A 27,855-nucleotide genomic window follows, 5' to 3' on the forward strand; every position below is an offset into this window, starting at 1 on the left:
GGCTGGGCCTTCATCAGAGTCAACGCACCCCAGACTTATGGTGGATTTCGGTGTCTTCTCCGACCAGCTCTCTTGCATGTTCCTGCAAATACACCAAGCCCCTTATACTGTATCCTGAGATGACTGTACTTACGTGTGGCGAGGCGGTATATCAATATGCGTAGGTACAGTATGGAAGCCACAGTTCAGTCTAGCCCTAATGCAAACGCTCCTACGCGGAGCCATGTCAACAAAATAAATGCATGTCTGCCTTGTCGCAGAGTCAAAATGAGGTGCCGGCCGCTCCATGGGGATACTAAATGTGAGCGATGCTCTCACAAAGCTCTTGATTGTGTATTTCAAGAGCATCGCCGGGGACGGAAGCCTGGGACAAGGCAAATAGCTTCCCTAGCTGTATCTGCACTGAAAATAGACTAATTGAGATGTAGAATACTGAAGAAAAGAAGACCATCAACTGGTAGAGATGAGAATAAGATGCAGGAAACAGCAGCTACCCATGAGAATGAATCGGATACATTAGCCAAAGTAATATCGCCTGATGCGTGCAGTGGGCAACCCACACAGCAGGCCAGCTTGCAGCCTTCCGGACTGCTCAACCGCGAGGCGATGAAAGGGAAATTCTCTCTCCTTAGAATCCTCAGCACGGACAACGACAAGCCGCAAATTGTGATGGAGGAAGCTCTGGCACCTCCTACACAAGATGCGGTCAGAGCAGGACTCGTTAGTCAATCAATCGCAGAGTTCTTGTTTGACAGGTATGTAATCCTGCATTGTTGAGTACTTCCGGCTAATGCACATATAACTGTAGTTTCATCAAAATACTGAACCCCTATATCAGTCAATTAGACCCCGGTCATCATACATTCTCTTATGTCCGGCAAAGATCGTCTTTTCTTCTCAGTTCAATACTGGCCGCATCGGCTAAGATGTTCAATCCTGCCTTATATAAACCTCTTCGTGACTACGCAGAAGATATGTTTGTGCAAAACTTTCGATCTGGAAATAAGTCTACCGAGATAGCACAAGCTGTCTTAATTCTTACCTACTGGAAGGATCCCGAAGACACCCGCTCATGGGTGACTTTAGGGTACGTAATTAGAATGTGCATTGACTTGGGATGGCACAAACTGCGTCCACGATCAGCCCAAGACCGAGAACACTTGACGGAGACGCAGCGCCGAGAAGCGCGCAACGTCGAGAGAACTTGGTTCGTTCTATTTGTATACGACCGCAGGTATTTCACTGCTATCAATAATTTCCAAAGTAATTCCTCTGACAATGAAAAGTATGAGTTTGCAGACTGGGAAGCCGTGGATGATTGAGCGCAACGGATTCTTGGAATCAATTGAATCTTGGTGTAAAGACTCGATAGCAACAGAAAGCGACATCCTATTAGGGGCCTTAGTTACACTTCGCCTGCTTACGTCCGAGGTCTTTAGGCTCTTAGGACCGCACCGTCAAACCAACTCATTCCAGAGTACGTCTTCACTCCTGACCATAATTAGTAATCGCATTGAGGAGTGGGAGAACAAATGGTTGCATCTGTATCAAAATGGTATATTGAATAAAATCTTTATATTGTTGCTTTTGAACGCTAGCTGACGACTGTAGCATCTGAAAGTTGCCACCCCTTTCTGATCCGATTCTACGGAACTCATCTTCGTCTCCAACTTTACTCATTGCCACTACAGGAAGTGCTTGGATCATCACAACATGATATCACGTACAATCTGGAATCCCTCTGGTCAAGCTACTCGAGCGCAATTGAGATGCTGAAACTAGTGTCGCACTTTTCCCAGTTTCTATACTTTGCTCAAGACTCAATACACGTAATGACAGCCTATGCAGCCGCTTTCCTGATCAAGGTGCGTTCCGCATTCAATATTAATACTCATTACTGCTTACAAATGGGCATAGATTCTAATGTCTGCGCCCCGATTAATTGTCAGCGAGATCGAATCTGTCACTATCGAGACAATCCGCACAGCAGCAGCCGTCTTTTCTCAGCAATCTGCGCCAAATGACTCGAGCTGCTTTCTTCAATCCCGGTTTCTTTCCAAAATAACCTCCGACTACGATGATATTCGGCAACGAAATACGGAAAAACAATCATCGCTAAACCCGCGATCTAGTACTCCTTATTGTGATGTTAATACATCAACAGTCGACAATTCGACAGACGCCGAAGGAACGTTTGATACTCTCTACCAGGAATCTGCCGCCCCATATGAAAGCAACGAAACCTTCCAACAATTATGTACCTCCGCCAATACGACTATTCAGCGTCTGGAAAATGTAAACAGAGAGAGTAGAGCACCAAATTTGGCAGAGAAAATAGACTTCATTCTGGCGGATAACGATGTCTGGACAAATGCCTTGGCCAGCGCTGGATTTAACGCTCAAGACGTGTTTCTCTTTTCATAATCACGTTAAGAGTTGGTAGGCAACGGCACCACTGTCGTTTCGGAATGGCTGAAGGTTCGGATTCCTTCGCGAATAATCTTGAGCGATGAAGGACAGTTTGGATCCGGACAGGCAATCACCGTGTCCGTGGTCATCCAATCGTTGGGGTCCGTTACACGCTGCTTGGCTGGGAGCAGGGGGAGAACCGAAGCTTTTTGAGTCAACATCTTCAACGAAACCAGAATGGAGAAAACTATTTACATAAACTATAAATGCTTACTCCCTGATTTGGAGGAAGATAGAGCATCTCGCCCTGCAGGGTAAAATAGTCGCCTTCTTTGGCGCCGCACATGATACGCTTGCCAGCGGGGCAGGCCACTTCGACACGGAGGTCATAGAGCTGGAACGAGTCGTCTGTCATATCGAATATATGTTATCAACAGTCAATCCAAGAATTAATTATAACCATTTTTCTTCCGGGTCTGAGCAAATCATCCGCGTTTTATTAGTGTATATCAATGGTAAATTTATCGGCGAAATCCCCGCACCGGCGTCTCAATCGCTTTTATCTCCGGTAATCCACCGGTGACTCAATAGTAAGGAGCTATATCATTTGGAGAATGTCGATATCGACCGCGTAATCAGTCATATCTTGTGGCATGCAACCAGCGAACTCGATTTAATTTACGAATTGGGCACAGACCACGATCGATTTCTTACTTTGCCTATATAGCACTGGCTGAGTAACTTGAATTGATTCCACCATGATCTGCGATCTACCAACCGTCTCCAAATAATCGACTACTTCACTTTTTTGCATTGGAGGAAACATGGCGTCCCAAAAGGGCCCTCTCAAGACGGATCGCGACATCGAGCCTGGCATCGATGATCTCAGCTCAGTAGGAAATATGGAAGAGATCAAGCGCGATTTACGTTCGCGCCATATCAATATGATTGCCATTGCGGGAATGATTGTAATTCCAACTCACTTTTGAGAACCTCTATACAATTATTGTTGGGTGTATAAATGACTGATTGGAAATACAGGGTACCGGTCTTTTTTTAAACTCTGGCCAAGTCCTCGCCGTCGCAGGACCAGCTGGGGCGTTTATTGCCTATACACTGATGGGCTTTGTCACTGCCGGTGTATCTTATACAACCGGCGAGATTACCTCATTTATGCCATCGACTGGGGGTTTCGTTCGTCATGCGACAAAATATGTCGAGCCAGCGCTCGGTGCAGCGACTGGTTGGAATTTTTGTATGGCGTTCCTTCAAGGTCCTTAAGATGGCTGCTGATTGACCAGGGTATACGATGACAATCAATGTCGCAGCAGAAATTAGTGCCGCTGCAACGGTCATTCAGTTCTGGAATATTTCCGTCAACGTTGCTGTATGGATTACCGTTTTTCTGGTGTTCATTGTGATTATCAACTTCTGTGGAGTCCGACTGTATGGAGAGGTACATTTCGTCCACCTAGTCGCCTTTTACGACTTTCACTAATTCATGTAGTCGGAAGTCATCTTTGCCTCACTGAAGATTATGTTGATAATCGGTCTTATAATCGGCGGTCTGGTGATAGATCTTGGCGGTGCTCCTAACCATGATCGCCTCGGCTTTCGATATTGGAATGAGCCCGGTTCATTCAATGAGTACATTGATACTGGCGCAACCGGACGGTTCCTTGCAGTCTGGAAGGTACTTCTTTCTGCAGCCTTCAGTTATGGAAACATTCAAGTCGTGGCTATATCTGGATCGGAAACCCAAAATCCAAGAAAAGTCATTCCGGCGGCGACAAGGAAAACTTTCTTCCGCGTTTTCTTCTTCTATGTCCTAAACATTTTTATCGTCGGACTTATAGTGTTGGTTTATTACTTTTCACCCATCGTGTACTGGTGTAGCTAAAACAGTCAAATTACCAGACCATTCAACGACAAAGCGCTGAGTATCTCAACCGGCACCGCGCAACAATCTCCATTCACCATTGCCTTTCAACGTGCAGGTGTATCCGCCGTACCGTCCATCATCAATGCCGTCGTTTGTACCTCAGCTGTTAGCAGCGGATCGGCCTGCATCTTCATTGCCTCTCGAACACTATACGGCCTGAGTCGCGATGGTCACGCCCCAAAGCTTTTCCAAAGCTGTAATCGGTTCGGTACACCACACTACGCAGTGGGTTTAACATGCCTCTTTCTACCGCTAGTGTATCTTAACGTGGCAAATAATACATCCATCGTTTTCGGGTGGTTTGTTAATATCACCACTGTCGCTGGATTGATAGGTTGGATTGTCATTGAGATTACATATCTGAGGTTTTATTCAGGTTTGAAAACACAGCACATTTCGCGTAATGGTAGTAGATTCCCAAATTACGGCCATTGATACTTTGCAAGGCTGGAAAGATTGGTTGCTGACGAGATTATAGAATTGCCATATCGCAGTCCGCTGCAGCCGTATACGGCGTGGATAACCCTGTTTGCTGTTTTCCTGGTCGTATTCTTTTCAGGTAATTATTCTAAATCCTCCTACCGTACTTTTACATTTTACTGAATTTATCAGGATTTGATGTCTTCGTGAAAGACAATTTTACAGCTGCAGGGTTCCTCACGTCGTATCTTAACATATTCATCTTCGCTGGTTTGTTTCTTCTTTTCGTACATTAGTATAGTCCACAAGCTGACTGATCTAGGTCTCTATATCTTTTTCAAGGTTTTTCTCAAGTCGAAGATTATCCCATTATCTGCGATTGATTTTGAAACGGAGCTCGTATCTAGTAGAGAGGAGAAGCAGCAATACCAGTCTGTAGTGTTTGGGCAGAGTGACTTGGTAGAGAGTAGATTGCCTGGCAGATTGCTCGTTCGAGCGATAAAGTGGTTTTAGGAGTAACAATGATGGATAATAGTATATCACCCAAACTAAACCATTTTTTGAGGTATCAATTGATGTATATTTACAGAACACAGCATAAAACTACTACCATAACATGGTCCCTAGATTAAACCACACCCGCATTATGGGTTCACGATCCTGGCATCACTTATGTTATAAAAGACTAATTTATAGTATCTGCGAATAAAAGTGTCAGTGAAGTATATAAACACGAAAAGAACAGCAACAAACATTTACTAACTGAGAAATTCAGCCAATCGGAAGCTGTATACCTGTGTTGTGTGGGGCAGTGCGTATAGCCGCGGCCGTTGGCAGCGAACGACAATTAAATCTTAATCTGTGCTCCGCGAAACACTTCGCAAAAAGAATGACCAGCTGAATAAATAAAAGTCATCCAATTCAATTCTATGATCCCGTGACGAAATGGCAGACAAAGACGTGTCCCATTTCCAGTCCATCCCCTGGGTGTCAGCCTTACTCCGCGACCCATCATTCGTCAACATCACATTTACATCGCGACATCCCAAATCCACAACCGAAGATTCCTTCTATGCGCGGACCCTAAACACACCCTCGACTATTTCTGCATGTTTATTGCAATATCGCATTCCAGAGTCATCTCCCGTATCTTCTCCCACTTCTTCTACTCCCCCCACTAGTACTACCCATGTCCAAGAAACCCGCGCATTCTTTACCCTCGGCTCGGATCTAAACGGGTATCCGGGCACGTTGCACGGAGGGATGATTTCAACTATGCTTGATGAATGTACGGGTCTTTTGCTCACGGTTAGAGGGGAGCTTGATGATGCGTCTATGCGAAATGAGGATAATTTGTATTCGGCTCCTGTGACTGCATATTTGAATACCACGTTCAAGCAGCCAGTGCCAACGCCCGGTACTGTTGTTGTGCGTACGAAACTCTTAGAGGTGAAGGATTCGAGGAAGTGGAAAATTAGGGCAGATATTTGTGACGAGAAGGGAACAGTGCTGGCGACGGGGGATTGTCTATTTGTAAGGTTAAAGGCGAAAATGTGAGAAAAGTAAGGTGATTCTTTTATTAATTTCGATAGAGAGTGAAAGCCTAATGTCCGCCGATAGTTCTACAGCATGTCGTATTAGTGTCTAAACATTGAGTAATATTAAAAATATCTACAAAAAATACCAAAAGATAACCATTACTATCTCATGAGCGTCGTAGGTTAACCCCTCTAGCAGCTAGCGTTGTTCATGCTATACTAGATTCTTGAAAAGATGCAACTCACGCATCGTGCGACGAAAATAAATTTACAAGCACACCCTGGTCATGCGAGAGAGTGAGGTTAGACAGTAACACTGGTTCCTTGCGTGTATCTGGATCCGCGTTCTTCAAAGTATCGAAGTGCTGCATCAGCCTCACAATAGTATAACTAGCTTCCGTCAACGCATATTGTTCTATCATTGCAAAATCAGTATATACAATTCAAAATTAGAAATTTTGCACGTGTACTTACGGCCTAAGCAGATACGTGGCCCTCCATTGAAAGGAAGGTAGTCCCATCCATGCTTTGCATTTTCTTCCCATCGCTCCGGACGGAAGAGATGTGAGTCCTCTCCCCAGAAGTCTGTTCGGCGGTGCATGTTATACACACTGTATGCAACTATGTCTCCCTTTTTCACGTAAACCGGAGCAGTGCCGTCACGCCCGCCTCCAACCGGAAGACTAGTGTCCTTGTTCGCGACGCGGAAGTTCATGGGTACCGGTGGCAGTAAGCGCAGGACTAAAAATGTCAGTATACATGGTAAATGCAAATGACTGATTATAAAATAATGCTCACCTTCATTGAGCACGTGGCGCAGATAGGTGATGTCTCTGAGTTTTGCTTGGGTGATTTCCGCCAAGGGCTGACGGCTATCGCCGAACACTTTGACAATCTCCTGGCGAAGTTTGTTCCAGGTTGCCGGGTGACGAGCCAAATAGTAAAATGTGGAGCTAAGAAGGCTGGCAGTCGTGTCACGCCCGGCCAGGAGAATATTGAGCATACTATCTCTCAAAATTTTAGGGTCTTGTGTTTCAGCAGCAAGAGCATTGAGGAAGATGTAGCGGTCGCCTGAGAGCTCCTTCGACGGGCTTGCTCTTGCTTGCAAGGCAAGGTTCACGTAGTAATCCACAACTTCGTGAACTTTTCGGTTTGCTTCTTGAAACTCTTTAGGGTTAATCACCCAGTACAAGTTCTGAGCGATGGATCTGATGGCAAGGTAGTCTTGACTTTTGTTGAACTCTTCTGCGAACCCGGCGGCGCCTCCAACAGCAGAAGTATTCAGAATACTTCCTTTGGATGTCCCGGACTCTAAGGCACCAACGGACTCTCCGAAAAGAAAATGAGTCGCAGAATCAATTGTCAGCAAAAAGAATAAGCGTTGGATATCAAAGCCAGATCGGTCTTTGGGGATGAGATCAATTAGGCTGGTCACATGGTCGTTGAGAAGTGCGATATCAGCCACCTAAAATCCATATCAGCCTCGGAACGCTTTACTCTATTCCTGCGCAACTTAATCTATTAACTTACTTGTTCACGAGCAAACTGAGGACGCAATAACGCTCTAGCGTGGGACCATCCTGGACCGTCGAGTGTGAATATACCATCACCTAATAAAGGGTAGAATTGTCGGTGGCGTGTCCCAAGTCCAAAGTCGTTGAACTTTGTCGCAAGGATTGTCTTGACATTTTCAGGTTCAATAGTAGATGTGATAGCGTGGATTGGCGAGGACTGTCTGAAGGTATTCCCGTATTCATCATGAATGGAACCAATATAGGTGAGTAATCTCTTCTCACGATAGGCTTTAATCGAACGCACCAAGCCTGCCACGCCAAAGTAAGGAGCTTGAACGCGACGAGGATCTTGGCACTCCCAAGCTTGGGCCTGTCGATGGTGCTTGTACTTGGCTTGAATCGAAGTTAAGGCAAAGTATGCCACGTACAGCACAATGGCTGCGCCTAGAATCGCAGACAGCATAGTGGGCGAGATGTCCTACAGACGATGAGATCTCAACGTAGTAAGTAAAGTAAACTTTTTGTCTCCAGGAACTACATGCACTCTAAAAAGAACGGTCATGACATCTTATATCATCCAGTGTGGCTACCGTCTACCAAAAGGCCGAACCGGGACATCAAATCACAGCCGTGCCCGCAGTTTCAGCACCCACGCTAAATGGGTCGAGCTGGGGAAGTCTGAATGTTGTAATCACATCATGACGGTCCCAGCACTTCGGTAGCCGAAATTAAACCACATCTACACCATTAATAATTAATAATATACACCCCGTACGGCAGTTGCGAGCAAGGATACCCTGTCCTAGATTCAATCCTGTCTGTTCGTGCAGGCCACGTTGTGCAGGCTCCGTAGTACCCGTGGCGATGTCATCGACCTCGGTGGAAAATGGCCGGATTCACATGTAAAAGAGTGCTGAGAATATTTCCGTCCCAGAACGACGCCCGACATCCGAGACTCTAAACATACTCCAGCCGAGGCTGAGATCCGAGCCCCGAGAATGCCATTGTGGCATTGCCAATCATCTATTATTAATACTTCTTGGGGGCAGTAATTAAGTGTAGAAGAGGAATCGTTCGATGCTAGCTGGAATCCGGGAAGAGAATGGTATTAGCGTCAAGTTAATTAGCCCAGACCGGGATGACATATGCGTCATGTCGCTATAACGCAGATCTTACGTGCATCAAATGAGAGTGGAGCATCAAACGCGCAAGAAATTTTGTTGGGGGAAGTTTGTCAAGGCAAGTTTGTCATGCCGACTGACCGTGGACGTTGTCCACGAATATGTCCTCTATCAGATCGTAGGCAAGATTTCTGTCAAATTGCCGTTGCCACTGAGTACAGTCTTTCTGGTCTATATGTTTTATTCTTGACCATACGACCTCTGAACACATTTCACCGATCTTGGGCGCCTTCTTCTTTCCTTTCGGTGAGCTCTAGAAAATAATAGTGATTTAATGCCGAGGGAGGGTTTCAAATCGTGCGGCATGCTCAGCCCGGGTTGAAATTATCACTGAAATTGACAGAATTATAGCAGAATATTGAGTAACCATATTAAGACGAGGGAGTAAATAAAAAGAAAAAAGCATTCCTTCTACATCACGTTCATTCTAGCGGTTTCTTCTCGTAAATCCAGGCGCAAACCCCGTACAAGGCTGAAATCATACGTTTTCCTCCCTATTTCTCACCAAGCCTACACACCCCCTACTGGCGTAGGCTGCTGCTCGACACTCTGCCGAGGTCTGTTGCCTCCCGGCACCAGAATATTTCTCTCTTCGGACGCGCCAGCGGGTATCTTAGTTAGGCAACTCTGTTAATACATCGGTTATCGCAGCTTATCGTAATCTATGCCTGTGGTTTCACCATGGGACTGGTGCATCCCGGTAGTTTGCCTGAAAATTGGATGACTAGAAAATGGAGCACTTAAAACTCCGGAAGATGGCAAACGATTGTAATTTCTGAAATTCATAAATCGACTTGGTGGGAATCTATGTCGTTTTAGTTTTTTTCACAAATATTTTTAACGTGTATAGCTCATACTACACCAAACAAATATGGCTGCTCCCTCACAAATCAACGTCCGCAATTTGAAGGGAAATTGGATAATGGTAAGTTCTAATGATTTGGTCCTCTTGTGCGCGGGTGCCTACACATCTATAAATGAAATTTAAATCGATACTGATAGTTCGCTAGGATAAAAACCTCTCAGATGATACGGATCCTGTATTAAAATTGGTAAATTCTTTCTCTCATCTCTAAACTAATGATACATTTAACTTGATAAAAATTGGCGGCGCACGACGATTTCAAACTCTGCTTCTCTAAATGATAGTATTTTACTAACATAAACACCTACATCGCAGCAAGGCGTTGGCTGGCTAGTACGCAAAGGTATCGGCATGTCAACCGTAAACATGGAATTTATCCAGTCTACCGAGGTAGACCCAGAGACATCCAAACCATTTATCCAATTGATTGCAAACCAAACTGCTGTTGGAGGTTCTAACGTTGGAACCTCGGAGACACGAATTATGGACTGGATGGAACGCGAGCACAGCGATTTTATCTTTGGGGATGTTACTATTCGATGTCGGTTTGTCAATGGCGTCCGCGACTCGGAAGGCAATATTCGACCAGATATCGCATTGGAGACTCCTGGTCCAAATGGAGAGTATTTGAAAGAGATGGTTTATGCCCCTGGAGAAGACGAAGATGACGATCTCTCGGGACTTTTTATCCAGGATTATATTGTGAAGAAAACTGGATCGGTAGCAGAGCAGGTGAGCACGGTTTTCTCATACTTCGTGACTACATTCGTCCCAAATATTAAGCCATTATTTTAAGAAGAAATGCACTAATTCACTATTCAAATCATTCAGGTGTGGGGCTTTGAAAACATCTGTGGACAGCGCTGCTTAACGCGTCGGGTTCTTGCCTCCAAGGGTTCGTCGTATAAAATGGCAAGGGTTGTTTATAAGTTCATTCCATAAGTCAACCATTCTTTGACAAGTGCCAAGCATGTAGATTCATATAGTAACATGCCATCATATCCGTCTCACTAGTACAAGATGGATGAAGGTTGGCTATTACAACTAGACCTCACATATAATCATCGTCGAATAGAAATACTAAACGCTTTCGACTTACAAAGTAAGTTCAAGGAGAGTATCGGTATTCGTATCTTACTATAAACGTAGTCCTAAATTGTAAAAACTTCAACGGTGATGTCTTCGATCTTCGAGAAACTAAAAATCAAAATCATTTGTTTTCGATTTTACGGACTATTTAGATGCAATGTCTTTGATTATTGACCCTAAAGTAAAGTAGATTAGTTCTCCGGATCAGGCAGAGTGCTGCCTAGATGTTGACTAAGTGTGTTCCTTACTCAATATTTCCCTTGTCTATCCCCAAGCGCGCGCAGGCCCCCTACTTAGACTCCCTCCTATGACCCCTTATATATACATATAGCTAGCTTCGAATTTACTCTCGAAAGCGCACTCATATATTAGGTGCTTTTCTACTCACTACCATACTCGACGCGTTGCTAACCGCCTAGGATATGCTTAGGAACACCCTCAGGCAGACGAGGTAAGGAGGGGGGGAGAGGGAGGGGGGCGGTGGCATTGTGTTTATGTAAATAACTTCAATAATAGTGATACTTTGATAACACTTTATAAAATGGTAACGTTTCAGAACCGATTCAAAATTACTAACACTTTGGAAACTGTAATTGCCACTTGACATCCCGTCGACATGTTCCACTCTGGGAAACATTGTCAAATTTGGAAACATGTTATGGCAGGATACGTTTCCAGATTGGTAACAGTCGAACATGTATGAGGTATTATGCCACCTGAGGCAACTCAACATCTTCAACATGTGCATCCGTTGGGACTGAAATACCGACTTCTGCCGTTTTAAGCCGACCCTTGCCCGCAATACCAGAATCATGAGAGGGACCGGTGGTTTCAAATTTGGAAAACCTCCATGCCGGGACCTTAGCGTCAAACATCTGATCGATTTCTTCTAGATTGCGACCTTTTAGCTCAGGTAGACACAGAATAACCCAAATCGTTCCCACTGTCGTTATTCCTGCGAATATATACGCAGTCTTGGAACCCAGGCCTGCGTATGATGGCGAAAGAAGATATGGTATGGTAAAAACAACTGCAAAACCTATAATGACATTTAGAGCAGTCTAAATTTACCGTTAGTTGATTTGATCCTTCACACCAGAATTGCAACCCAGAAAATGCTTACTCCAAATGCCATAGTCTTTTCTCTCAATGACGCGCTTCCAACTTCGGCAGCGGTTGTAAAGGCTGCAGGAGCAAGTGAGCCGTGGTATGCGGCAGGGAATAGGATAAATGAAGCAATCATTCCGTTTGTATATTGATTCGAACGATCTTTTGACGAGCCTAGCCCTCCAATGAGCCACAAAAAAATTGACATAAGAGTCATACCAACTATGAGAGTCTCAAAGATGACGCTGTCAGCAGTTGGAAATTAATTAGGGAATAGACAGCCTACTTTTCGGCGGCCAAAAGCATCTAGACATAACATCCCAGCTAGACATGTGACAATGGGCACAACACTACCAAGAACCTGATCGTTGTCAGCAAGGATTTGATATAGATCTTTGTATGATAAATTGTTCACAGTATATAAAAATGCATTGGAACTTAATCCAACCGTCTTATAAAATGTAGGCCCATAGGCGCTGCTAAACGATTGTCCCGTTGCCATATGAAGGATTAGGATTACCCCAGCAATCCTAGAAAATTGTCAACAGACAAGAATTAAAAATTAACAAACTTAAACCTGACATACATTGTCCGTCGTATGTTTCTTTTATCAAACAGTTCTTGCCAAGAAGCTTTGCGCATTGTCGTGGCGCCATCCTCGACAATTGCAGATACTTCTAGTCGAGGTGCATCATTTGCAATGTCTTCTGTCGTACGTACCTGATTCAAGACTTCGATAGCGTCTAGGATTCGACCTTTGGAAACGAGCCATCGAGGCGAATCTGATGGCTAGTTAGGTACGGTGGCAAGCAGATCAGATAGAATCTTCCTACCTGGAGTGAAAGGTAACCCGAGCAAAATGAGAACGGGTGGTAAGGCCTGAATGGCGGTTGCAATGATCCATCCGGATTGATCATTATATTTTGAGAGGGAATTGTTTGCCAGTGCTGCAATCAAAGCGCCAATGAGGAGAAAGAGATCAATTGCACCCACAAAAAAGGCCCGGAGTGGCGCAGGGCTTATTTCGGCCTGATAGGTTGGAACAATCTGTATACCAAGAGGTGAAGTTGTTAACTTGATATCAACAAAGAAAGTTCAGATGACTCACATTTTCAACAAACCCAACGGCGGCATAGATAATTATACGCCCGACTGTAAATTGAACCACATGTTTACTGGTGCATTGTACTTCACTTTGTATGAGTATTGCGGAAAGACCTCTTGCAGGCGTTCTTACATATCACCCCAAGAATTTGAACAATACAAGTAATGAACATTGCATGTTTATGCCCCAACCGCACGATGATAGGGCCAACAGCTATTGTTCCAGTTAATTTGCCAATTTGTGGTAAACTATGGATGTGCTTTTAGCTGGGCTATATCTTCTCGGAACAAGGAATCATACCTATTTACCAAGGAGGCTGTTATAGGTGAAAGGATATAATAATGGAGAGTCTCGTCATAGTGGCCAAATTGTTTTGCATAAGGCTGAAAGGCTTGGACGCCCGCGAAGGAAGTTCCGTCACTGGGCAATGGATGAGAAGAATGGTTAGGAATAATAACTTTTAATACTAACTATCCTGCTTGGAGTTAGTGACTGGATTATAACAGAAATTAATTTGGACATACCAAAAAATATACTGCCCATTGAATAAACGATGCAGATAAACAAGAGTCTAGGAGTGGCGGATGCCCATGCTTGTCGGCCGACGAAAACAGATTTGTATCCCATTGTCAGAGTCGCGCAAATCGGGCCAAATATGCAAGAAAATATTTACTCTCACATATTATTCTTGACAGAGATAGATTTATAGTCAGTGGGTGGCAACCCCCGGTTTCTTGCTTGGTGCACGGCGTGCGGAGAAAGTTTGGGGAAACCAGTGGATTGACCGGTCAGTTTAAAATGTGCCGGGTTCCGGTTCCCTTTACGAGTATGCCCGGCAAGATATAACCATATTACGGAGTTTAAACTTTGAAATACGGCTTTCTTGCCATGATTTCTCATTTATTATTTCGTAACTTAAACACACGCTAATCTTATTTCTAAAGACAGTTGGATGATTTGATACTTAGCCGGCCAGCCTGTTGATTGACGTATTTCGGAAGACCTTACACTTACGATGGAGATCGATTGTGACGTTCTTGTTTATGGAGGTACTTCTGGAGCTGTCGGAACTGCTGTAGAAGGTGCCAGACTTGGTCTAAGGGTCCTTATGATATCGCCAAGTGAACACATTGGTAAGTTACTGTTGGAATATCTTTGAAGTTTTGCCAAGCTTACTACTGGTGAGGACAGGCGGTGTTCAAATCGAAGGTCTAGGCGCTACAGACATTGATGGACAGGTTGAATTTCAGAACAGCCCCAGTGTTGGTGGTATTGGCCTAGAATTTCACCACCGTATCAGTGCTGCGTATGGACGATCACAGAAATTGGAGACAGTCCTTAAGGAGGGCATCAAAGACCCCTCTGTCTGGCGCTTCGAGCCTAGAGTTGCAGAGAGTGTGGTCAAAAACTGGCTGGGAGAGTTTCCTAATATTCAAATCATTAAGGTAAGAATGTTCAAGGTTGTCACAATGACTGGAATTGAGCTTTGATCATGGCAGGCATCAATTTCACCCGCTAAGGCTGTCGATAAGAGTGGCGGTATAGTTACCAAAGTACACTTGTCAAACGGACTTCATGTTTCGGCAAAGGTCGGTACAAAATAATACTTCGAGTAATCTATTTCTCATATCGTGTTTAGATCTTTATCGATGCCACTTACGAAGGTGACTTCCTAGCTAGTGCAGGGGTTTCAACTACTTTTGGTAGGGAGGCTAGTTCTGTCTACGGTGAAATGTTAGCAGGAGTGCGGGACGAAACTATTTACGGACAGATCGAAGTCTCCATTGACCCGTATCGAACGCCAGGAGATCCGTCTAGTGGCCTTCTCTACGGAATTTCTAGCGAGCCGTTTGGTACACCCGGAATGGGTGATGATCATCTCATGGCGTTTTCTTTTCGACTCCCGTTGACGGACAACCTAGACAATCAACTCCCAATATATAAGCCTGAAGGATATGACGCAAGTCATTATGAATTGTATAGAAGACATGCACTGGCTGGAGGGAGACTTTACACCCCGATAGTCCGAATTCCTGGTAGCAAAACTGATATTGTCGGGTGTGAAGCGCCACTACATCTTGATTTAATAGGCATGAACGATGGATGGGCGGATGGATCAGCAGAAAAGCGCATGGAAATACTTGAAAGAGCTGCTCTCTTCACGAAGGGCTTGCTTTACTTTTACACGAGCGATGAATCACTACCCGTAAGCTGTTATTCTGCACCTATAGATCAGCCAGCTACTTACTCTGTCAGCTTCCATTCCGTAAGGAATGGCAACGTTTTGGCTACCCTCTCGACGAATTTCCCGACAACAATCACTTCCCGCGCATGTTATACATTCGTGATGGCCGTAGGATGGTTTCTGACTATGTCATTACCCATCACACAGCAGCACGTGACGGAGGTGAGCCGCTAGTCCACGACCCAGTAGCTGTTGCCTACTGGCCGCCGGATACTCATGACGCCCGCCGTGTGGTACGCGACGGAAGAGTACAAAATGAGGGATTCATTTTCAAAGATAAGAACAACAAGTGGAAACCGTTCGGAATCTCGTATCGGTCTTTGGTCCCCAAGCGAGTCGAGGCGATGAATGTCTTGACCCCAACTTGTCCGTCATCGTCGCATCTAGGTTACGGTAAGGGCTAGGAGCTGTATAGTTATATCACGCCACCGCTGATGTGAAGTCTAATCAGGTTCCGTCCGTATTGAACATCAATTTTATGAGCTCGGTCAGGCCTGTGCAATTGCAGCGGACATCGCAATCAAGCAAGGTATACCGGTTCAAGACGTTCCATATGACACTATGAAGAAGGAGTTACTATCGAGAGGTGCAATATTGGATGCGTCTAAGGTGGGAGTGCCATCATTTCCTGATGAGGGTCTCAAATAAAATGTGTTAGATGCAAATTTGGGTGAAGGTTGTTAGATGGGAGGTCAGCATAGCTTGATACTATCCTTGAGTAATTTTATGAGGCTCAAGAATTCTTCAATTAAGTGCTTCGTCATTTGTAAATGTTGCTCATTGGTCACCAAGCCAGTGGGGCGGCAGTGTTTTCTACCGCCTTGTCATTTCTCCGCAGGTTTATGTACCCCGTCTCCGCAGCTTTTGAGTTTCCGATATAGCCGGAATTTATAGCTCCCCATTAAACGAGTTACTCCACCCCCAAGGTTTTACGTTCTTCTCACTCTAACTTGGATTTCTAATGTTTGCCGTTTTTCAGCAAGAACACAACCTTCATTACTATTTTAAACTACACAAAACAACTAAGTAATTGCCCCATCGCACCGCTGTTCCTACTGGTCCTAATCAAACATAGTAGTACCAGTATGTCTACGGTAGACCCGGCTAAGCAATCAGCCGTCGCTGCCTGCGCTACATGCAAGAAACTCAAGGTCCGCAGACTCGTTCTTGATATTCGCACCTTTTACTCACTATAGGCCTCGCAGATGCGGTGTGCACGGACGCAGTCAGGAGGTACTGGCCCTTGTGATCGATGTCTTCATAACGGCCGCTCTTGTTTCATCCCACCTGCACAAAAACTTGGACGAAAGCGAGGTTCTGCTGGACGCTATCAAGGGGTAAACAAGGCCCTACGGAACCTTCAGCTTGCGTTACAAAAGGCGGAGGAAACAACGCCCACTGAAAATTCAAGAATCATCGGCAGTGTTTCAGGGATATTGAACGATGAAACGGTCACAACCCAACTTCATGCTGACTCTAAAAACACCTCATCCCCTCAAACCTCACTCGTAGTTGAAAATCCCTACAATACATCCCATTGGACTGGTCATACTCCAATAATAGTTGAGCAGCCGCTTTTGAATAGCAATGACACACAGAATAATCAGGACGAGGCAGGTGATCGCCATATGCGGCGAAATAGCACTACCAATCCTCTCTGGCTTATAGCCGATGCCTCTCGGGAGGCTCTAGCATCAATGGTATCACATCGAGAATCCAGTCGAATTTATGACACGCAGCCTTCACCAGGGAATATTCTGAACAGGAGTCGCTATCTACTCAATATATCAAGCTGTGTTCCTCTGGGTTTACAACTGGACCCTCAAGTTCTGGAAGAAGGATTAGATACGCTCTTTACCACTTCCGATCAACGAAGAACCGCGCTAGAGTATTTTAAATTTCGAGATATCAACCATTTCCCTGATACAGGGCCTGATTTTGACCCTATTGAACAAGGGCTTGTGACAATCCAGGAAGCTAGGAACCTCTTTTCTATGTTTGTGTCTCCCAAATATCTGTTCACGACTTTGGATAACCTTGTCCGCAGCTACTTTGAAAAAATCGATCCGATATGCTGTATTCTCGATTCAAAATTGCATACTTTTGAATTTGTTCGGTCCCGTTCAGCTCTTCTGTTCACCTGGGTTTTAGCCATCACTGTTCAATTTGACTCAGAACATTCTGCGCTTGCCAAACGACTGCGTGTGCATGGAGAAAAGCTCTGCCAACACATTTATATTCAGGGCTTCAAGTCGACAGAGATTGTTCAGGGTTATTATATCTACTTACACACAGCCACCCCGGCCCCATCCTACGGAGAAGAGCATTCAGGGCTTTATGCAGCGTATGCTTTTGGATTAGCTTCCACTCTTTATCTCGACGAACCTTGTAGGCGAATGAGACGTGGGATTGATGTAAGTTCATGAGTGTTATCCTTCATCCTTGCCAGTAACTTTATACCATCTTAAGTATAGTATGATGTAGGATATCTATCGGCTAACGCTTTGCAGCCACCAAGTCTGATAGATTATGACCTGTTATCGCGCAATCGCGAACGAACTTGGGTATGCTTTGCAGCCTTTACTTTGATGATGCTAGATCAGAGCTAAATCCCTGATAAGCTCAGAATTCTAGCTTGGGAGAAAGCTAATAGTGCCGTGTGCAACCGAACGGATGTGTTTCCGGAAAATGACATTGTTCGCAATATTGAAACTTGGTGGCGACATCCACTAGCCACGAGCACTGACAGATATACCTGCGCATTGATAGCACTTTGGCAGCGAGCTGTACATGTCCATCATACCAACCTAACAGGCATCAGGCTAATTATGTTACCCATAGGCCACACTACGTTCTGATCTCAGGCGCCAGACCGATATTGATAATCCTGATCCGCATTGGATAGCACGGAATGTGGAGGATTCATTGGCATTCTGGCATCAATGTTGGATGATGCAAAAAGGTGACCTTCTATCGAAGTCTTTGGGTATGAAATGCGTTACTAATCCTCTATAGAGCCAGCCACACAGTTTGAATTGATTTCTGATATTCAACTGCGCTACGTAAATCGCTTTCTTCCCGATTCGGTTGTTATATACTAACAATCTTTTTGTTTTCCAGATTTATATGCATGTCAGACTTTGGGCACTTTCCTTTCTTCTGAGCAAAATATCTGGAAAGGAATTGAAAATCAAAAGTATCGTACAAAACTCCTTTAAATTTGCAGTGGACTTCTGCGAGACGGTGGTTCAAGACCTCCAAAATATCGGCGAGCCGTTGTATCTTATGATGACTCCAATGTGAGCTAGTCATCTTCAATAGCATGCAATTACTAATCCATTTTATAGATGGGCTATGATGTGCTATGCAGCAATACTGTCACTCAATGTGTGTAATAGTGCCACAACGGATGTTTCTAAACTCTAATTGAGCGCAGTTTTTCCCTATTATATACGGTGATAAGCCAGGCTCAGATGCCCAACTAATCGCACTATTATCCCGGGTGGCCTTACAGCTTGAACAAGCTGGAAGTACGCCTCCGCCACGATATGGGCTGGCAGCATTACTAGGACAACATTTAAAGATGATTTTACAAACCAAATTGTCGGCTTTGTGTGCGGCGCCTAAGCAAGTAGCACAGACGATAGAGGGTGAACAGTCCAGAATAAGTCCGGATGCTTGCGACCAGATACCATCACTGGGCCTTTCCCATAATTACGATGACCTTGACTCAACGCTTCCCGCAACGTATCTTACAGGCGAAGATGACATTTTCCAAGAAAACTTTGGCGACTTCTTGCAAGAGTTCTTTGGTCAAAGGTTTGGTCAGTAGACTATTGAATATACTGGATAATCCACTGTAAACGGCGTGATAGTATTGAACTGAGCCAAATCCAGTCAGATAAATTAAAGTGAAACCAGTACAAATGTTACGGTAGATAAATGGATCCCCTCCTGTTCTCTCTGCGAAGTTGTCGCGCCTAAACAATGGGTCCGGTACTAGATATACCGAAACTTCAAAAGACGGTGTAGCATGTTGCCTCATCCATGGTAGCTATAGAATCCTATATGACTCTCTTCCTAGTTTTATTTATATCTTTGTGTTTTAATGCATAGGGAAATGCAAGCATAACATGATCTCTATTCCTCCCGTCTATGTACCGTTACAAACGTGAGAGTGAGATGCAATGTACTGCTTCTCACCATGTACAATGATTAGAAAAAGAGGACTTTGCTTTATTTCCATTGACACTTTCTTCAAAGGTGTTATTTACAACTACAGCCGGCTCAATCTTTCCTCGCCGCGCAATATTTTGTTGACAAAATCTGGGTCCTCTCGCAATGGCCTCCCTAAACCGCACATATCTATATTGCATTTGCCAACGGCCTCGGCCATGCGATAGCTGTCGCGCCATCCGCCTGACGTACCAATAATAGCACGTGACTGTTAATATGACCATCATTAGGAATTTGGCTTTGTTCGAATGCGAGGATGATACTCACCAGTACTTTCTTCATCTCCTGAGCCCACTCAACGAAATAGCTATATTGAAACGTCAACACGGTATTGAAACTTTCAAATTTAATAGAAAATGAAGAGGTGGCAGGGCAACAAACCTTCCACGTTGCTTTTGTGAGGATCTCTCTGCTAGCTGTACCATATTTCCTCTCCATGCTGGGGATTCATAAGTACCACCAGAGATGTCGAAAAAGTCTACACCGGCATCTTCGAGCCATTTGATGACGACACATTGTTCGGCAAAGCTTTGACCTCCTTCTATGACTGTGAAATGTTAGAGGGTGTGATAAGAAGGTAATAAGCATTGCCAAAAAGCAGAAGAAACAAAGGGAGTGTTCACAATCATGGCAATTTAATTTGGCGCTTATGACGAACCGATCAGAGGGCAACTCAGATTTTATGGCGTTGACAATATCCAGGAGAAACCTCGCGCGATTTTCTAGGCACCCTCCGTACTAGTATGAATTAATCAAGAGTAATGAAGGCAGTGGTTGACATAATTGTTTATCTCACCTCGTCCATTCTCTTATTTGTTTTAGGAGACAAGAACTGGCTCATGATGTACCCATGACTAGCGTGCAACTTTCACATTCATTAGTGAAGAACTTCAAATAGAATAGAGCAGATAGTATGGAGAAAGGAAGTACATGCCATAATTCCATCGGCTCCAGCCTCTACCAACACAGAAGCGGCCCATACATACCGCCGGATTAGATCACGGATTTCATCCCTTGTGAGAGGTGTTGGTTTACCATAGGTTTTATTGAAGCAAGGATGTAACTGCTCCGCCGAAGCTGATTTTGGGTTTTTGTTCAGAAATTCAGGGGTTTGTCGACCGGGAAATTGTAATTGAGGAAGACATATTGCGCCTCGAGATTTGGCAGCCTTTATGGCAGGTGCGAACGCTTCAACGGGGTTCCATGGGTTGTTGATATCGAGGACTGCGTTGTTATAGTTTTCTAAGTTGTCCCGATGGATGGGAATGTTGCCGAAACAGATCAGACCAGCGCCACCGTCGGCTAGTTCTATGAATAGGTGGATTATCAGTACCTCTCCTTCTATCTAATTATGGAACAATGAATTTGGAGCTCACCCTGGTATAATTCAGTATATCTTGGAAGCGGCTTTCCAGAGTTTTCCAGGTCATTTTCATCATAAGCCGAAGCATATTCACTTAAAGGCGTACGATACAGGCGATTTTTGATCACCTTTCCCGAGAGCTTGAGTGTTATAGGCTAGTGGCGCCATAATCATTAACATGAAATGCCAAAGGATGTTGGTGTAGAGATGCGGGATATTACCTCGGCCAACGGGGCAATGACAGGGAGCTCAACCATGATCACTGCACTGGGAACGAAGTCTTTCTCTCGATATTTTAATTTCCACTGATCACTTAATGTGGTCATTAGATAATACGTCATTATATACATCAGATTCGCTACACTTGTTTTGCCGAGACAGCTCTGGCAATGGACATTCGCACCGGTCTGTTTATTTAGAGTCCGGATAACCACCCTAGAATTACGTAACCCCTTTCGCTGATCCCCATTGTCTTTACAAAGCCCCACGGGGTAAGTTGGCATTGATAGCGCTAAACCATTTGATCGGCCTAGGAAGTTCAGCATTATACATATCGGGATTTTACAAATCCGATCGGGTATCCAAATATTCGATCAACATTGAGGAGGTATCGACAATTAGTAAGAATTTCCAATTTTCTCTCGTGCTTCCCTTCGATCTTTGCTATACCTTCGTATTATTGTATAAATAGCTAGAGTAGTTAGTACATTTCTAGCTTGGTTTATTCTTTGCCCCCTTTTCTCAAGAATTTATATTCTCCCTCTCCCTCTTCTTACCAACCTCTACTTCCATTAGATATACTTACACCACTTGATGTTAAAACAACCTGTCGAATACAACGAACAACGATCAATCCGGTTCTATTAGAAGCAAATTATATATCATATCGAGCAATTCACGGCATATACTCAGCATCAAGTCCCAAATGTCTGCACACATATCGCTCACCAAGGATACCCGATCTATATCGTTCGACGGTATGAAAATCATATATGACAGCTATGGGGTTGGTTACCATACCCTTGTTTTTATACACGGATGGAGCTGTAATCGTGAGCTGTGGAGTGAGCAAGAACCTATTTACAACAAGTATCGGTCAATCCTAGTCGATCTTCCCGGCCACGGGGCGAGTGAAGCCCCCCTAAATGTGGATTATAATAATGAGATGTTCGCTCGTGCAATAAACGAAATACTACAACATGAGCGCATCACACAAGCAGTCCTAATAGGGCACAGCATGGGCGGTCCTATAGCCACAATGGTATTGCGCCTATTCCCTCATACAGTCTCGGGAATATTCTATGTCGACTCATTCTGGAAGTATCCACAAGCTTACTTGACTCTAAAAGAGCGCGAAGAGCTTAAGGCCAAATTATGGGATGATGAAAAATTCTTTTCTATAATCAGCGCACTGTTTCGTGACAATGATGATATGGACAACTCTGTCAGGAATACTGTGACTAAGGTAATGATGACAACACCAAAGCACGTCCGTGTTTCTGTTGTAGCTACGGATGCGGTACCCCATGCTCTTGGATATGATGACGTATTTAATATTCCTGCAGTCCATGTGGTCTCCGAGAGGTACTCGAATATCGACAAAATGTGGTTACATCATCTCCCACAACTTCACCTTGCAGTGTGGCGGGAAGCGGGGCATTTTCTCCAAATTGAAAATCCAGAAGCCTTGAATAAACTTGTGAACAAATTTTTAGTGGATAATAATCTGCTACAAAACCTCTCATAGACAATCTCACTTTTCCAGTATTAAAAGAGAAAGAAAGTTATATCTATTATTTATTCATATTACATTTGTATATATATCACCCTTGGTCCATATAAGCCCATGTACCAGCAGTACTGAATGACAAGACCTCCTTTGCTACGATGATATCAATGAAAAGTTATATCCAAATCCAAGTCAATCAAACTGAAAAGAAAAAAAGGATAAATATAAATATCCCAGCTCGGAATAGTTCAAGACATTCAAGTAACGTGGCCTGAACATCCAAGCTTCTTCATAAAAATGACCCGGGTTTTAGGATGCTCACCCAATATGGAAACAAACTCGGCACATCAACCGGTGGTTCCTACCGCCGAACAACAGCTCAGCCCATAGAAGGTCCGGCAAGAAAATTAAGCCGCCGGATCATTCGGCTCAAATCCAACTCACATTTAATTTATATCTAGTCCGTATAATAATAGTGGTTATGATTAGTCTCTCCAACATGGAACTATGTTCAATTTTGATCAATTTTAACACTTCTGTCTCTGGGTTGCTTTTGTTTCTCTCAAAATGTCATCCAAGAAACCGGTTGTGATTGTCACTGGTCAGTGGAATCTAAACCACAGCGTCTAATCTGTTTACTTACTTGAAAGTACAATCATAAGGTGGTGCTGATGGATTTGGTTCTGCGATTGTTGATCGTTTCTCATCTGAGGGATGCAATGTTCTTGTGATTGACGTTAACAAAGAAAAGGGTGACACCCAGGCTAGCAAAGACCAAAATGTTAGATTCATTCATGGGGACGTTACGCTTCGCAAGACATGGGAGCAAACATTAGAGCTAGCTCAACAAGAATTTGGCCGTCTCGATACTGTTGTTAATAATGCTGGTGAGAGCATTGATGTCCCCTAGTGAAAGGAAATCACAAACTAATAGCCACTAGCCATCTGTTATGATCCTTCTGTATGTTCTGCATTAATTATATGATCAGACGCCTTCCCTGATTATTGTCCAGCCTGTTCATACTCTAGACATTTCACTCTACGATAAGGTTTTCAATATCAATGTTAAGGTGAGATGGAGTTGTGAAATACCGCATGAAAATATATTAAATCACTATCTTTACAACAGCCAATTTTTTTGAGTGTACAAGTTATTGCTCCGTACATGCTGGAATGTGGATCAGGTGTGTTTGTCAACATCTCTAGGTAAAAAGAAATTACACATCCTACTCATGTTACTTATTGGGCTGAGTCTGGCTGTAGCACTGGATACACGCGACCTCGATCTGGTTTTGCATTTTACAATGCTTCTAAAGCTGCAGTGACAGTGAGTATATGCCCTATTCCTCCTCTGATAATTATCTTCCAAAGTTCACACATGCGTTAAAAGACCGCTACTAGGACTATGGCATTAGAGTATGCTCCTATTATTCGCTTCAATTGTATTGCCCCTACGGTCGGAAATACCACCATGTACGTTCCACGCAGTTTTTTTGGCAGGGACTCATTATTGACACCGATTAGGCTTTTGCGAAGCATTGGAGGCGATGATGAGACTGCCCAGAAAATGAAGAAACTACTCAGTGTGATACCCATGGGAAGGGTCACAGAGCCGGCGGATGTTTCAAATGCCGTTTGGTATTTAGCTTCTGATCAAAGTTCTTTTATCACTGGGACTTTACTTGAGGTATATTTGAGTTCGATTGTTCAGGAATATATTAACTGAGGGGTCAACTAGGTCGATGGAGGCCGTGGCGTCTAAAAACTGGAACTGCAGTATATTTCTAAGTTCGGGCTTAATTAATGCTGGGAAAATTAGAGGTATTCTGCTGAAGAACAAGAATTGCTCGAAATTTGCTTGTAAAGAATATAATTATTTCTTATATAAGACAAAAAAGGAAGAATGCCTAGCAAAGCACTCACCTACAAGAAGTCTGCTATAAGCGACCGCATGGCTCGGGAATGTTTTGAAAGACAAAAAGTGAACATTATCTTCTAATTCCGGTCGAGCATCTTGAGATCTACATTGCCTGATAAAGAAGAAAAGCCAATTCCCTAATGTTCATCCCCACATTCTAGTAGCTTGAAGTTTGCTGTCCACGTACCAACGATACTGTACACGTACGGCGCCGGAAGGAAACTGGAGATCTTGCGCAGTAGCTTTAGCACTTTGAGTAGAAGTCCGTATCTTGGCCACCTAGTTGTTTCGTTGCTAGTTTCCCATGACATTTAGATTCTAACAAAATCGTTTCAATCAGATTACTACATTACGTTAATAGCTGACTTTATTTACTCCTGGATAGAATGTTTAATAAAGGGCTACAAGAGAGTTTATCAAGTTGAAATATCTACGAATATATTTAGTATGACTCTTATAAGAAAGATAAATACTCAATGATCAATTGATCTAAGTCAAAGTAAGCCTTTATGAGGAGAAAAGGCGCTAAGCAGACGCTAGCTAATAGCCCATGCGACTTATAAAATTTTAGACATAGGAAGAGAAGAGATATAATGTCATATTACGTAAGATATATAATGTGAGAAAGATCAATTGATCAATTGATGGTGTGTACTAGTTGACACAGTGAAACAGTCCTGGGCCACTTTCGCAAATTGGCATACTTTAGGTTTAGCGCCGAGATGCTGGACTGCTGTCTTAATATCTAGCTAGTGGAATGATAATTAATCTTCTGATAGCTTATAAAGGGTAATTAACATAAGTAAATGCAGCATTTAGTTCCTTTCTTCTTACAACACGATCTCTTTGTTCGCACCATTAAAAAAAAAATAAACAACTCGGAATCATATTATCACCTCAATTTTCCTTGGCAACAAGCATTCATCCCAAATCATGTGTCTTCTGCTGTTGCCTCTGCTTTGTGCAAAGAACAAAAAGTCCAAGAACAGCGAGATTTTAGCATACACCCGTCGAAGCCGAGTGTTGCGCGCCCCCTGTTCAGCTGTAAGCCGCGAACGTAGCACGTTCGCAAAATAGCATGCATGATGAGGATTAGCGGTATTTCGCTCAGCTGTAAGATTTCTTAGCCGCTCTGTCGGACATTGTACTGTTACGCAGGGAATGTTAGTGTGTGATGATCCGTTTTTGTCTAAATATGCGAACTGCCTACTGATGATGTCCTTCACCTAATATGTTACGTTTATACTCTTTTTCTCTCCGAACAAGAAAGAAAAGCCCCTGTGTGATTTTTCTTGCATTAGCTCGCGCATAGACATATCACGGTTGGTGCCTTGCCAAGCAACCGATGCGAAACTTGCTGGATTCGGAAAATCAAGGTAGGACTAATAATATTCTAACGAGAGATAGAATTGTGAATCAAATAATCTCTAGCTGGTGTTAACTGCAAGACAGTGTGATCAAGCTTGGCCGGTTGTGGTCAATGTCAACGTGGCAACCGAGTCTGTCCGCCGCGATCTGCTCTTAAGATTTTCGACGGTGGGGTGAAATTCCAGCGCCAGGCAAACCCTCCTTTCTCTCAGATGCCCAAACAAAAGACTCAAGGGGAGCAGGATGACATCGTCTTGAGCAGCGGATATGAATGTCAACTGAACGGAGTGATTTCGCTAAGCCCATCAGAACGATGGTCATGCGGTTTAATTGATACGCTGTGTATTGCGAAGCCAGCTTTTTCGTTACGAGTGCTCGGCGAATTTATGTGGCAAATACCCCAGCTACTGGGTCGTGGTCAGGTCCTTGATAGTGTGGTCGCCTGTCTGCTTTCCTCGCACGAGCGCCTTTTGCACGGCAGCGATCCGTCCTGTCGCATAGATCGACAATTGTATGCTCGCGCGTCTGCACCGTCTCCAAATGGCACTCAATGACCCAGAGGAATGGCGTTCGCTGAGTACCGTATATGCAACAGTCTTCATGCATCGACTCGAGGTTGCTCTTCCCCTCCCTCCCTCCCTCCCCTTTACCTGTTGTGCGACAATGCTAAAAAAGGGAATGTTGCAGGCGGCATTTGGGAACCTGCCGAATAGAGCGATAGCCGTGCATGCTGCTGGTTTGGCGGCTTTACTGCAGAATAGAGGCCCTCCAGATATTGAAAATGAGATGGAGCTTCAGCTTACAATGGACTGCCATCTTTCTATTGTTTGTCTAAGCGGCAACCCGGAAATGTGCTCGACAGACGTAGCTATGCATTTGATCTAAAAATGATCTACTTCCGCTTGTTACGACTCATGACACGCTGGCCGACCCTTGTCCGCGAATACTCAATGCTTCGAGAGGGCGGTGGCGATGTAGTATTCAACCATTTATCAGTATCTAAAAAAGCATATGCCGTCCTCGATGAACTGAAATATATTAATGACGACTGGGAGCATGTCATTGATGACCAAGACTTGCTCAGGAGCGCGCCATCTTATCGACCAAACGATCCACTTCCTCTAATGTTCGAAGTAAAGGACACTATGGCAGCATTAGCTATCTGTCACTACGCCATGTTTAGTATCATAGTTTGTCGAATCCTGTTATCACTGCAGATAATGTCATGCGAAACCGGGGAAACAGTCCAGTTGCAAGCAGGAATCGTCAATCAGTGCCACCGAATCTGGATGCTTATCGATCATAGTCTATGCCATAAGCCTTTGGGACTGCCAGTTATGCAAGGGGCATTGATTCTTACATTTGAAACAGCAGTTGATGATGATTTGAACATGAAGCGATATATCCTTGACGCTCTAAATGAATTGGATGCTTACCGGGTATTGGCCAAAGGGCCGTGGAAGGAGAACCAGGTGGTGTACATTGCACGGTCCTTGCGTGGGGAGTGTCCTTTTGGATGAGGCTTGTAAATGGATATATTAATTGTCATCCACCTAGAAATGTCAAGTCATGCACGTATGTGATACGGAAAATGTGACCAGAACATTGAAGCATTTTACAGCCGTATGCAAACGTTCTTTGTAAAATTTTTTTCCCGACCTTGCTGTTCTTGAGGAAAAGAAATTGCCCCGTTATCTGGATCTGGCACTTGGCCATGATAATTTCATTATCGGGCTGCAGTGTGTGAGTGAGCTTGATAGTCTGTCTGGCGTACGCTAATTGCATGTAACTAGTGATCATAAATACGCCTATATAGAGCCCAATTG

At 44.0% G+C, this 27,855-nt stretch overlaps 13 protein-coding genes across 13 annotated transcripts; 9 read left to right on the forward strand and 4 right to left on the reverse strand.

The window, feature by feature from the left end:
- Positions 1 to 267: 267 nt before the first annotated feature.
- Positions 268 to 2,424, forward strand: BGW36DRAFT_400737 (uncharacterized protein; the record flags this gene model as incomplete). The annotated part of the gene is made up of 6 exons (XM_046218663.1): positions 268 to 393; positions 439 to 755; positions 809 to 1,234; positions 1,287 to 1,555; positions 1,612 to 1,865; positions 1,918 to 2,424. The coding sequence occupies 6 exons, from the start codon at positions 268 to 270 to the stop codon at positions 2,422 to 2,424; spliced, it is 1,899 nt and encodes a 632-aa protein (XP_046067554.1).
- A 5-nt stretch (positions 2,425 to 2,429) lies between these two features.
- BGW36DRAFT_304655 (uncharacterized protein) lies at positions 2,430 to 2,824 on the reverse strand (the record flags this gene model as incomplete). The annotated part of the gene is made up of 2 exons (XM_046211991.1): positions 2,430 to 2,614; positions 2,665 to 2,824. The coding sequence occupies 2 exons, from the start codon at positions 2,822 to 2,824 to the stop codon at positions 2,430 to 2,432; spliced, it is 345 nt and encodes a 114-aa protein (XP_046067555.1).
- Positions 2,825 to 3,233: 409 nt separating this feature from the next.
- BGW36DRAFT_305092 (amino acid permease/ SLC12A domain-containing protein) lies at positions 3,234 to 5,284 on the forward strand (the record flags this gene model as incomplete). Its single annotated transcript, XM_046212037.1, has 8 exons — positions 3,234 to 3,377; positions 3,451 to 3,664; positions 3,711 to 3,865; positions 3,917 to 4,266; positions 4,327 to 4,757; positions 4,830 to 4,910; positions 4,964 to 5,041; positions 5,094 to 5,284. 8 exons carry the CDS (start codon positions 3,234 to 3,236, stop codon positions 5,282 to 5,284), a joined length of 1,644 nt encoding a protein of 547 aa, XP_046067556.1.
- A 353-nt stretch (positions 5,285 to 5,637) lies between these two features.
- On the forward strand, positions 5,638 to 6,412 carry BGW36DRAFT_388381 (HotDog domain-containing protein). Its single transcript, XM_046217219.1, has one exon. The coding sequence runs from the start codon at positions 5,717 to 5,719 to the stop codon at positions 6,326 to 6,328; it is 612 nt and encodes a 203-aa protein (XP_046067557.1). The 5' UTR covers positions 5,638 to 5,716; the 3' UTR covers positions 6,329 to 6,412.
- Positions 6,413 to 6,551: 139 nt separating this feature from the next.
- Positions 6,552 to 8,286, reverse strand: BGW36DRAFT_304751 (putative cytochrome P450 alkane hydroxylase; the record flags this gene model as incomplete). The annotated part of the gene is made up of 4 exons (XM_046212000.1): positions 6,552 to 6,724; positions 6,784 to 7,050; positions 7,108 to 7,774; positions 7,840 to 8,286. 4 exons carry the CDS (start codon positions 8,284 to 8,286, stop codon positions 6,552 to 6,554), a joined length of 1,554 nt encoding a protein of 517 aa, XP_046067558.1.
- Positions 8,287 to 9,803: 1,517 nt separating this feature from the next.
- BGW36DRAFT_53363 (uncharacterized protein) lies at positions 9,804 to 10,850 on the forward strand. The gene is made up of 4 exons (XM_046222399.1): positions 9,804 to 9,929; positions 10,015 to 10,056; positions 10,185 to 10,601; positions 10,701 to 10,850. Exons 1-4 carry the CDS (start codon positions 9,876 to 9,878, stop codon positions 10,809 to 10,811), a joined length of 624 nt encoding a protein of 207 aa, XP_046067559.1. The 5' UTR covers positions 9,804 to 9,875; the 3' UTR covers positions 10,812 to 10,850.
- Positions 10,851 to 11,665: 815 nt separating this feature from the next.
- Positions 11,666 to 13,797, reverse strand: BGW36DRAFT_400741 (major facilitator superfamily domain-containing protein; the record flags this gene model as incomplete). Its single annotated transcript, XM_046218664.1, has 12 exons — positions 11,666 to 11,913; positions 11,941 to 12,019; positions 12,082 to 12,297; positions 12,352 to 12,426; positions 12,481 to 12,595; positions 12,741 to 12,742; positions 12,786 to 12,847; positions 12,899 to 13,139; positions 13,174 to 13,285; positions 13,341 to 13,418; positions 13,471 to 13,590; positions 13,691 to 13,797. 12 exons carry the CDS (start codon positions 13,795 to 13,797, stop codon positions 11,666 to 11,668), a joined length of 1,455 nt encoding a protein of 484 aa, XP_046067560.1.
- A 388-nt stretch (positions 13,798 to 14,185) lies between these two features.
- BGW36DRAFT_400742 (FAD dependent oxidoreductase-domain-containing protein) lies at positions 14,186 to 16,063 on the forward strand (the record flags this gene model as incomplete). Its single annotated transcript, XM_046218665.1, has 6 exons — positions 14,186 to 14,303; positions 14,362 to 14,615; positions 14,670 to 14,759; positions 14,810 to 15,376; positions 15,427 to 15,808; positions 15,867 to 16,063. 6 exons carry the CDS (start codon positions 14,186 to 14,188, stop codon positions 16,061 to 16,063), a joined length of 1,608 nt encoding a protein of 535 aa, XP_046067561.1.
- A 437-nt stretch (positions 16,064 to 16,500) lies between these two features.
- BGW36DRAFT_349478 (uncharacterized protein) lies at positions 16,501 to 19,367 on the forward strand (the record flags this gene model as incomplete). Its single annotated transcript, XM_046213292.1, has 9 exons — positions 16,501 to 16,566; positions 16,621 to 17,829; positions 17,926 to 17,979; positions 18,037 to 18,201; positions 18,257 to 18,377; positions 18,431 to 18,477; positions 18,536 to 18,714; positions 18,763 to 18,802; positions 18,852 to 19,367. The coding sequence occupies 9 exons, from the start codon at positions 16,501 to 16,503 to the stop codon at positions 19,245 to 19,247; spliced, it is 2,277 nt and encodes a 758-aa protein (XP_046067562.1). The 3' UTR covers positions 19,248 to 19,367.
- Positions 19,368 to 19,691: 324 nt separating this feature from the next.
- BGW36DRAFT_363802 (uncharacterized protein) lies at positions 19,692 to 21,355 on the reverse strand (the record flags this gene model as incomplete). The annotated part of the gene is made up of 8 exons (XM_046214496.1): positions 19,692 to 19,859; positions 19,919 to 19,958; positions 20,033 to 20,179; positions 20,310 to 20,389; positions 20,448 to 20,505; positions 20,638 to 20,959; positions 21,028 to 21,169; positions 21,236 to 21,355. The coding sequence occupies 8 exons, from the start codon at positions 21,353 to 21,355 to the stop codon at positions 19,692 to 19,694; spliced, it is 1,077 nt and encodes a 358-aa protein (XP_046067563.1).
- A 584-nt stretch (positions 21,356 to 21,939) lies between these two features.
- Positions 21,940 to 22,761, forward strand: BGW36DRAFT_432021 (Alpha/Beta hydrolase protein; the record flags this gene model as incomplete). Its single annotated transcript, XM_046221069.1, has 1 exon — positions 21,940 to 22,761. One exon carries the CDS (start codon positions 21,940 to 21,942, stop codon positions 22,759 to 22,761), a length of 822 nt encoding a protein of 273 aa, XP_046067564.1.
- A 494-nt stretch (positions 22,762 to 23,255) lies between these two features.
- On the forward strand, positions 23,256 to 24,505 carry BGW36DRAFT_465213 (uncharacterized protein; the record flags this gene model as incomplete). The annotated part of the gene is made up of 9 exons (XM_046222286.1): positions 23,256 to 23,344; positions 23,406 to 23,630; positions 23,685 to 23,704; positions 23,757 to 23,813; positions 23,873 to 23,949; positions 24,007 to 24,070; positions 24,134 to 24,216; positions 24,268 to 24,430; positions 24,482 to 24,505. The coding sequence occupies exons 1-9, from the start codon at positions 23,311 to 23,313 to the stop codon at positions 24,503 to 24,505; spliced, it is 747 nt and encodes a 248-aa protein (XP_046067565.1). The 5' UTR covers positions 23,256 to 23,310.
- A 2,348-nt stretch (positions 24,506 to 26,853) lies between these two features.
- Positions 26,854 to 27,615, forward strand: BGW36DRAFT_388390 (uncharacterized protein). The gene has a single exon (XM_046217220.1). It carries the CDS (start codon positions 26,917 to 26,919, stop codon positions 27,547 to 27,549), a length of 633 nt encoding a protein of 210 aa, XP_046067566.1. The 5' UTR covers positions 26,854 to 26,916; the 3' UTR covers positions 27,550 to 27,615.
- The last annotated feature ends 240 nt before the right edge of the window (positions 27,616 to 27,855 follow it).

This window comes from Talaromyces proteolyticus (assembly GCF_021365285.1).
Source record: "Talaromyces proteolyticus strain PMI_201 chromosome Unknown BGW36scaffold_12, whole genome shotgun sequence".
In the NCBI taxonomy this organism is placed as follows: Eukaryota; Fungi; Ascomycota; class Eurotiomycetes; order Eurotiales; family Trichocomaceae; genus Talaromyces; species Talaromyces proteolyticus.